This window comes from Triticum aestivum, chromosome 7B, assembly GCF_018294505.1.
Source record: "Triticum aestivum cultivar Chinese Spring chromosome 7B, IWGSC CS RefSeq v2.1, whole genome shotgun sequence".
NCBI classification, from domain to species: domain Eukaryota; kingdom Viridiplantae; phylum Streptophyta; class Magnoliopsida; order Poales; family Poaceae; genus Triticum; species Triticum aestivum.
Genome location: NC_057813.1, coordinates 35,754,002 through 35,763,874, shown reverse-complemented (window position 1 = coordinate 35,763,874; position 9,873 = coordinate 35,754,002). Strand labels below are relative to the sequence as shown.

Here is a 9,873-nt window from a genome sequence, read left to right as displayed (position 1 = left end):
CAGCATAGGAGAGTGATCAGAAAGCATACGACTCGAGGGAGGGTTGGCTAATCAAATTAGAATGAAGATTCCGCTCTATATGATAAATGTTGGTTGACTTTGATATGAAGTGTTGATTGTGTTTTCTATTCGTTCAGACCCCGATAGTGCTTCTCGTTGTGACTGAAGGAAGGTTCATTCTGTGCAAGATATATGCTAGTTTACAAGCATGAGACCCTCCTTTCGGGCTGGTAGACAGAGGCCTCAGTTCCAATGAAATGGGGAGCAAAAAGAGGTCTTGTCATACCATACAGATGAAATGAATGAAAGATATTCCTGCTGTTTCTGTGCCTATTAGTACTTCGCTCTGACCACATCAAGAGGAGTAGTTTGTTTTTCTTTTAGAAAGCGAGCCCAAGGAAATATATAGGAGAACATAGCTTGTTTTGTAGTAAGTAAATTCAAAGGCTCAAATCGTCTATATCAATGCAAGTATAGCTGGATGGAGTGACTCGTGCTTTCAAACCATAAACTAATGCCGCCTCTCGGGAGCGCGTGTTACTATTCCATTCTCTGGAGCACAATCCAACGGAAAAAAGTATGTTTCCAACCTACACCTTTAGTTGTTCTAGCTCGTGAGGAAGACGACTATGGAATTCAGATTTCCTTTCTCTCGAAGAAAGCTAGTCCTTAATTAATGATAGGGAAGGAAGGCATTGCTCTTAGGCTTGTGAGTCTTTTTATCATATGGATGGGTTGTACAACCCTTACATGGTCTCTTGGCATGAAATTTGGTACTTTTCGTCTATGGCGAGATGGAAGTTATCTGCAAAGAATGCCAACTTAGGACCGTCAAAGTGGAAATCGTATCAACCCACCGAAACTGCTCTTTGGAATGGAATGCATAGTATTGTGCATTGGAATGGAAAAGTCGAATAATCAAGACATGGATCTAGTATCAACATGACCCAACTTCCATTCTCATGACCCAACTTATTCAATCACTTCCATTATCTTTCTATTGCTACAAATCGACAACAAAAAACATCCCTCGAATTCCTGTTCGATAGGAAAAAATAGCTCTTCAACCAGAAATAGCAAGCAACATGTTTTTCTTCTCGCTTCCGGGCACACACCCTATCGGGTGACGCCACTGACAAACACCCTACAGGGGAACGCAACACTTCCTATAACAGAAAAAGCAATATCTGAAATCTTTAGGCAACTAAAAAAGAAGTATACTAATAGATATGTGTTGAAAAGGGATGGTCAATAACAAGATGAACCCAATGCCCAATCTTCCCAATAGTATTCCTTAACTCTTGAATTGATACACTTGTTCATGGCATCTATTCTCTATCTTCACTTTTCACCTTCTCATCCTTAACCTTAGTGATCTGTTTCTCCTAGACATCCTTCTGCGTACAAAAACAGAAGAAGAAGCACGGGCATAAATCAATAGAATAGTTTAGTTTCAGAAGTCTTTTTGGATTGGCATATCAATCATGATTTATAGGGAAATAGTTAGAATATGAAAGCTCTGTTAGTTACTAATGTTTGGGTTTTTGTTTACGGCAATAGTAGGTTTCTTCCTTGTCATATTTAGAATATAAGCATCAGTTACATTTGACGTCCAGCCTTTTTATAGAAGAGAAAGGAAGGTTAAGGGCAAGGGCGCTGCATAATAGATAAAAAAAACTTGCTCTTTGAGGGAAATTTTTTCCAACTAGACTGATAAATGAGAAAAAGTACCAGTTGTACCAAGAACCAAAGGCGCCAGCTTTCATTGATATATATACCGTATATTTTAGCTGAAAAATCTATGGATAAGAACCGACTCTGGGAGGAGGGGTGGTGCGACAGAGCAATGAAAAGCTGGGATCTTTCCTTATCTTCGATCGTGACGCTTTTTCCTTTTGTATGAGAAAGCGCTACAAAACATCCTTCTCGCGGGTTATCTTCTACTCAAGCAAGCTCTCTCCTATTATTCATCCACCAACTAGCAGGAACGTAGGAGCACAAGAGGGTCATCATCTTCTGAAACGATTGGCTTTCGATCTGCTTTCCAAGAGGTGGTTTCTGACATGACCAGAAAGAGTGGAATTCTTGTTAGGATTGGCATGTCAAGTTGCTTTCTCGGACCCTAACATAAACCACCTTATCCTCACTCAGATTGTTCTTTTGGACTGAGCAGAAGCACGACCTCTATCTGACGTTTTCTCTATCCCTTCTAATCTCTCAATGGCATTTCCATCTCTCGATTCAATCAATCAAGTAAGTCCGGATGACACTTGTCTCTATTTAGTGTTTCCCATTCAGCCATTACTTGCATCTCAAGTTCTTTGTACCCTTTTTAGTGCCATGCACACTGAGGTTTATGGCATGACCGAATCTTTTGACAATATCGCTTATTACGTTAATTTCTTCATCTTGATGTACTCAATCCATTCAAATTCCATAATTCCAATGCTATAATCCCTATATTAAGATGAAGTAAGAAAGCATCAGTCCTCTTATTTTCTGTCTTCTATGAAAGAATGTAGCTCGCTCTTTCAACCCGGGGCCCCCTCTGGGAACTGTTTGAGTTTTAGCATCGACCCCATTTCCTTTTGATCGTATTACGTTGACTCGCTGCAAAACATTTCGCTTTCTGCGCCACGCTCGTACGTGGTTTACACTCCTAGCCTTTCATATGACTTTGCCATCGGGCAATTGTTTGTTTTCAACTGGACTGGATTCCAAACCAAGAAAGATAGGCAACTTTCACTTGAAAGAAAGGAGCTTCAGAACTCTTGTATTCCACTGAATAAGAATAAGAATAAGAATAAGATCAAGAAGGGGCTATCTTTGTGAAGAGACCGGCACCAGAAAGTAGATCATATGGCATTTCTTTCGCCAAAATCAAGTAAAGCCCCGACCCAAGAAATGCAGCAAAGCAAGTCTTCTTTGGTTTGGAGCTAAATTCCCAGATGTATAGGCTTGATCGAGTGCCTTACCTGAAATCGACGATATAAAGTGGGCTCTTTAGCTTGCTCCGACAGAGGTCTCCTTCTCCCTTAGCAGCGAGACCAGTCCCTACCTCTTTTCAATCAATCTTTCATACCGTATCCTTTTCTATGCCTAAAACAAGTTCATGTCTCTCATCTCTGAAGTCGGACCTTATTGAAAAGTAGTACGCTTTCTTTCGTGGTGTTCAGGATCCCATGCTTTGTAGTTCACGCATGGCTTTCTCTAACGAAGTAATGCCGAATTAAAGACCTTAAACCGATGGCGAAAAACGAAAAAAGAGAAAGAGCTTACAAACTTCTCTGAACCAGGTAGCCAGCGGAGCCCTTATTCATGGGTTAGGGACTAGCATTGAACAAAGTTGATGACATCCGAAGAAAAAGTGAAAGGGCAAGTAAATAATCTAAACATGCGGGTAAGCAGCAAAAAAAGAATAAAAGTAACGCGCCCTACCTGTTAGTAAAGTAAGGCCTTCCAGAGCCTATCTAACATAGACATACACGCAGATGAGGACACAGAAATAAATGGACGTTGATCCGGTACTGAAATTGCATAGCAAAAAATGCAATATGTTCATACTTGATGAAACGCACATCATCCAATTCATAATTTAAGAACAAGAGAACGAGATACTTTTTTGACATCCGTAACTACATTCTCACATTTCTTTTTTGATCTCATGACTTTTTATGCGATCGGAAAACAAATGAGATCAGAAAGGCCATCATTGGGGCAAACAATGCAATAGCTTCGGTGAGAGCAAAGCCCAAAATGGCATAACCAAATGATTGTTTAGCCAATGATGGATTTCGCGCCACGGAATGAATCAAAGAACTGAGGACGTTTCCAATACCGACAGCAGCTCCGGCTAAAGCAATTGTAGCAGCTTCGACACCTATTGATTTAGCACCTTCTAACATCTCGAGTCGAGAAAACACTTTTCTTGTCATGTTTTTCCTTCGCTGTTCTTTCTTGGATTTCTTGTTGATGATTCGAAGTACTTGGGCCTGCACCTCCATAATTTGCAAATATTGGTTATGCGGACCACTAGTTTGATACATATTATCACAATTTGCAAGGCTTGTCACATATTCAAGAAAATGAGTTGTGGATTGAAAATCATCAGGTATAGGTATAGGTAGGGGGTCCGTCAACCCTTGTGGGGCTGGGTGGGGTATCCTGAACTACTGGAGCAGCTCCCCTTGTGGCTGGGTAGACTCTCAGCAGCTTGGTTTACACATGGCACGAAAATCTATCTTTAATAATTATGTGCAAAAAGTCCAAAATAGCCTATTAGAGTTCAGTTGGCGAGAAAAGCCTTCTTCCTAGATCTACGAGTAAGGGGTTTTGATTAATTCACAGGTAAGGCAAAATGCTTTCTTTTAAAGAAGCATTTGGTTCCATCTTTCTTTCCTTAGTTAAGCCACCTTTTTCTAAGAAGGATTTTTGTAACCCTATACAGAGATGGTATTATGCTAGAAATTAAGTGTCATTTTTATATAATAATCTCCTTCCTCATTTATTTTGTCATTTCCCTTATAGTTGAGTCTATTCAGCTCAATTACCTTGATGATGATGATATCTATGCAAGTTTGTATTGTTATGTGAAAATTTTGATCATGAACTATTTCAGCAATTAAGACACCACTACAGGAATCAACTTATTTGCCGTCTGCCACGACAGACGGCAAAGACACCAAAAGCGGATGGCAAAGCTCTTTGCCGTCCGCCACCGACGGCAAAGCTGCCCGACAAAGAATATGACGATAAACAGGTTCTTTGCCGTCTTGAGGCCTGACGATATTGACGCGCACCATCTCGCCGCCGCGAGCGCGGTTCTTGGCGGTCGACAAAGAGGCAGAGACGTATGTGTCAGAGTGCGGGGGAATGAAACCTTGTGGGTTGGGGCTGGGGGACTGGGGTCCACCGGGTTCGGGCTTTGGGGTAAGGAGGACTTGCGTGAGGAGGGGTCGTGGGGGCGGCGGCGGCGAAAACGCCATTGCTCTGTCTCTTCTCACTCAAAAAGCCTGAGTCTCTCTCTCTACTATAATAGCGTCTTCATGAGACTCGTAATTGCATATCACACTTTTGAATACCCAAAATCATCGTACTTGCTTTTTTTCTTAATCTGGAGAGTTGGTGGTTGTACATCTGCCTCCATCGTATTCCTCCTTCGTTTGCTTTTTCTTCTCCCGTACGTCAATTTCTCTGTATAGGGTTACAAAAATCCTTCTTAGAAAAAGGTGGCTTAAAATTACTTAGGGTGTTTGCTGGTGGACCGTCAGGGTTTGGACCTCCGCTGAGCCCCACCCACCTCTTTGCCGTCTGCTAGCGGACGGCAACGAATCTTTGTCGTTCGCCAACGGACGGCAAAGAATTGACTCATGTCAATTAGGGTGTTTGCCGTCAGCCCTTTCTTTGTCGACGGCAAACATCTGACTGATGACGAATTTTCTGTTTCCAATAGTGCATTAGCAATAAGGTGCCCAAAAATTAAAGATATTGCATATCATAGATTTGACCCAATAAGCACGCAAGGATAAAAATGTGGTCTATGAAGAAGAACTTTACATCAAAAAATGTCAACAGAGGTCACACATCAGGCAGGCCGGTATCCTCGGCGCCACATGGATCAGCGCCAACATTGTACTCCCTCCGTTTAAAATTACTCGTCGATGAAATGGATGTATTTAGAACTAAAATACATCTAAATATATTCATACATGCGACAAGTAATTCGAAACGGAGGAAGTATTTGCAGGAATCGCGCATATTCAACCAACGCAGTCCCACCATGTGGTTCCGAATCTAGGCCTTGAATCGTTGTCGCATAGTCCATTACGTCGTGCAGTGGAACAGATGAAGGAATCCCGGTAGGAACGACCATCCACCAGTTTGATTCTTCAACACGTGGACAAACTATGTCTAGAAGAGGCGAATTTGCATGGTTAATGAGAATGAGCCTAAACAACCGCACACCAAGAAGATGGCCATTTTGTGAATGGAAAAAAGTACCGGTCACACACTGAGTGGTTTGGAGAACTGTTCACGTCAATAATCATGTTTTTACACTTTGACGCGTCCTCATAACAATAGAACACCTTCTGATTGGATGCATACAGGAACTTAACTACCATGCTTAGTGGCAAACAAGGTTTTACAAACGCGTTGTTAACGACCTAACAAACGTGCGCGCGCTAGGTGTATGATTATCCTGTCCTTGACAATCAAGGATCTTCGTACCTGAAGAACTTTGCACTGGTGGCCCTAGCTGCTGTACAAGTGCTACTACATGTAGCTCGTTCTGTGAGAAACCAGAGTGTTTTTTAGATTCAGTGGTTGTGAATCTTGCACTCTGTTATCTTGTGATGAATTTAAAATTTGGAGAACGAACAATGATTAGTGCATGAAAGTAACTGTCAGGACAAATCGTACAAAACATACATCGTCTGGATCTAATTCAAAGCTGAATGGCTACATACAAATATGTTAATTGTCAGCACAAGCTTATCGTGGCATTTGAGACCAACAAATGACCCCTTGATTGCTTCAAGCGACTCGCTAGCTACTAATGATTGGTCCCATTTGATCCTCACTAACTCGTAAAGCATCAAATTCCTCTGTCATACTAGGTTTTCCTGCGTGAGAAAACAACCACATTAGAAAGTTTGTTAAAACCCCGGTGCATTTGTTCCAGTGAGTGATCTGATGGAGAATTGACCTCGTTTAGTGGTGTTTGCAATTTATCGCTGACAAAGTTTCTTGCAAAGAATGTCGCACACAGGTCGGTATGATCCCTGAGAATGATAATGCAGAAGTAGTTAGAACAAAGAAACTTTGTATCTATAGCTGATGCAATCAGAAGGTTAAGTTCTCAATTTTCTCCATCATTACGATTGGAGAAGTCGTGGCCTAGTCGCTAGATTGGAAATGCCAAGAACTGAATAAGTTGCTCAGGCAATTGAAAAGAGCAGCATGAAGTTTGTTGGATACAAATTCATGCATATGAATTACTAACAATAAAAGGAAGCATGCTCTTGATAACAATGGAAATTTCCAGCTTTTAAATAGTATAGGAGCCATTGTTGTAGTAAATCACGAAGAACTACACATGCATCATGAACCAAGAATTTGACAAAAATACATGGTACTCGCATCATGTTGATATTTGTACATTTTCAATTTGTAACTGACCATTTGGGAACTGAGGAATTTGTTGCAGTGGCGTGAACAAGGGAGAGTTGGGGTGCTGACTTTCCCAGAAGTCATCATTCATCACAGGCGTGGTGCTCCCAATGTCCACGTCCTCTTCTTCTTCATCCATTTCTTTAACGCCTGCCTCTTCAGCCGTGAACTGAGGCATGAGCGATGATACCAGAGGGGTTGAAGTGATAGTGTCCTCTTCAATTTCATCATCCATCTGCTCTGTCGAAGCAGCAGAAGGATTTTCTTCATCAGATTCACTTGGAATCACATAATCTTCACCAAAAGGAATGATTTTCTTTGATGGCATGCTTGAAAGAGGAACAACATCAATTGGATTTTCAAATGAGCTGGTCAAAGTCTTCGCCTTCTTGGGAGCAGAAGACTCTGAGGAAGAAGATGCTTTCCTTTTCTTCAGTGCAGCTCGCTCCGCAGCCTTGGTTTTCTTTACTTCTAATGCAGAAGGAAGAATTGGACTTGGTGTTGGCGTTGGTGCAGGAGGAGCAACGGAGATTGGTGCAATTTCTTCAGGCACAACTAATGCAGTTGTCCTGACTTGTTCAGTTTCCATAGGCGCAGCTTCAGATGGTTCAGCTGGCCTGACTTATTTTTCAGGCGCAACACTAGAGGTTGCCCTGTCAATTTCTTCAGCGGCTGGAATAGCTTCATCACCCTGGTGCTTTTAGTTTCATTAGCAGCCTGATCTTCATCAGCGGTGCTGGCATGTTCTTCAGTTGGCTGTGCAGATGCTTCAGCCTGAGGAATTTCAATGTGCGTTGGAGCAGCAACATTGGGTGTAAATCCCTTCGCTATTTTGATGAATCTGACTTTGGCTCCCAGCCATTCTCCTTGTAGGCGTCAAATTCATCATTGAGCTTCTTGATCTCAGATTGCAGAGCGATAGGTTGTTCAGGCGATAGTGTAAGAACGGTATCCTTTAGAAAACGCTATTTCTTGTACTGGGCTTTCTTCACAGACCTGGCTTTCTCAAATTTCCATTTCTCTTCAGAGATGAAAGCCGTCAACATGTGACTTTGACCAGGTGTGAGGTTTAACTCTGGCAAGGGAGTGTTTGGGTCCTTGTGCCAGAGGTCAATGAAGTCCAGGATCTTCTTCAGATCCAAAATGAGGGGCACAACACTGCCCTTGGCTCTAGCAGCCCTTTGCTGTCTGTCTTTGATGAGTTCTGCTAATTCTTCATCATCAGCTTCATCATCATCTGACGGTACTTGGAAGGCAACTTGCTTCTTGTGAGGACTTGGTCTAGTGCCTCGTCCAATAGTGGCTTTGGTCTTCAGCAAAGTGGGGCCAGTTGAAGACAGAGGAAGAGCTGAAGAACTTGCAGATGCTCCTGAGGCAATTGAGATGCCTGTGGCCCTTTGGCAAGAGGCGAGATGCACAGGTGCCGAGGACTTTGCCGGAGGAGCTGAGGGTTTTGCAACCTGAGGAACTGGAGCAGCTTGAGGAACAGGCCATGAGGGCACAGATGAGATTGGCCGTGAGGGCATTGCTGAGGAATGTGGTTTCTGAGCAGGCTTCTTAGGCATAGCCTTCTTGCTAGTGGAGGCCTCAGCAGCGGCAGCAACTGAGTCTTCATTGAATTTCCTCACTGCTTCTTTGGCCTGTTTGGCCAACTTGGCTTGCCACTTGGCCCATTCATCAGCATAATCCTCACCGCGCTTGATGCTAGTGGGATCAACAAGTTGGCCAGGTGCCAAGGGAGGTCTTGGGCAAGGAGGGTTTAGAGCGAATTTCTTCATGTACTTTGGAGTAACATATATGTATTCCCTCCATTCCCGTGCCCATCTTCGCTCAATTTTCTGAATGCGCACCTTGCGCTCATTCTTCGTTTCCTTTCCATGAGTTGCCTCATCTGCTGTGCAATACCCTGCATATATGTCATCAGGGATCTCAAAAGTAGTGTTGACTTCCAGTTTCTTCCCTCCCTTCTGAGGTCTCTTGCCATCTGCCCTTTTCTTCAGTTGAGGTTTTTGAACTATTGAGTTCTCTGAAGAAGTATGCAGCTTTTCTTCAAGGAATGCTGCAAATGATTAAGTTGATGAGAACCTAGTGATTCAGTGGCAGACATGTGTACCTATGAACAGAGTATAGGTGCGAAGCATTTGGAGAGGTCATATGCGTTCTCAGAAGTTTTTTTTGCAAAATGGAACAAGTTTGAGGAATTTTGACCAGATATGTCTTGAAGAATTTCACTAAGCATTCTTTGACATAGGTTCCAGAGTTGTATGGATTGTGAAATTCACAAAATTGAGGAATCTTGAGGAAAAACGTCACTTAGTGAAACAAATCAAGAACTAATGATTGTGTGAGGTGTTTAGAGTGTGGAAGTTGAAGAATAAACACCTTTCGAAGATTTTATGGAAATCATCAGAATCAACAAAGGTAGTAAAAGTAACTTTTAGTTACCCTTGACGAAGAACACGGCGAACTGAGAGTGTATATTGGATGTTCTTTAGTCCAGATCTTCCACGCCCAGAGGAAGACAGCTACGGCGGCGACGGAGTGAAGATATCCGCGGCTGGCGCGAGTACAACGACGACGAGGTCGAGGCAGTGAAGCTCTTCCTCACCGGCGATGATGAAGGTAGCGGCAGCACTAGGGCTTGAGAGCTCGAGCGAGGGGAGTGAGATCGAGTGGAGTAAATACAGTCTGAGGAGGGCGAGG

At 42.8% G+C, this 9,873-nt stretch overlaps 1 protein-coding gene across 1 annotated transcript; it reads right to left on the bottom strand.

Moving 5' to 3' along the window:
• Window positions 1-3,631: 3,631 nt before the first annotated feature.
• Window positions 3,632-4,019, bottom strand: LOC123155565 (ATP synthase subunit 9, mitochondrial-like). The gene has a single exon (XM_044573713.1). It carries the CDS (start codon window positions 4,002-4,004, stop codon window positions 3,663-3,665), a length of 342 nt encoding a protein of 113 aa, XP_044429648.1. The 5' UTR covers window positions 4,005-4,019; the 3' UTR covers window positions 3,632-3,662.
• Window positions 4,020-9,873: the final 5,854 nt, after the last annotated feature.

Coding starts and splice junctions, on each gene's coding strand:
- LOC123155565 (XM_044573713.1), bottom strand. CDS start 4,004: ATGGAGGTGCAGGCCCAAGTACTTCGAATCATCAACAAGAAATCCAAG.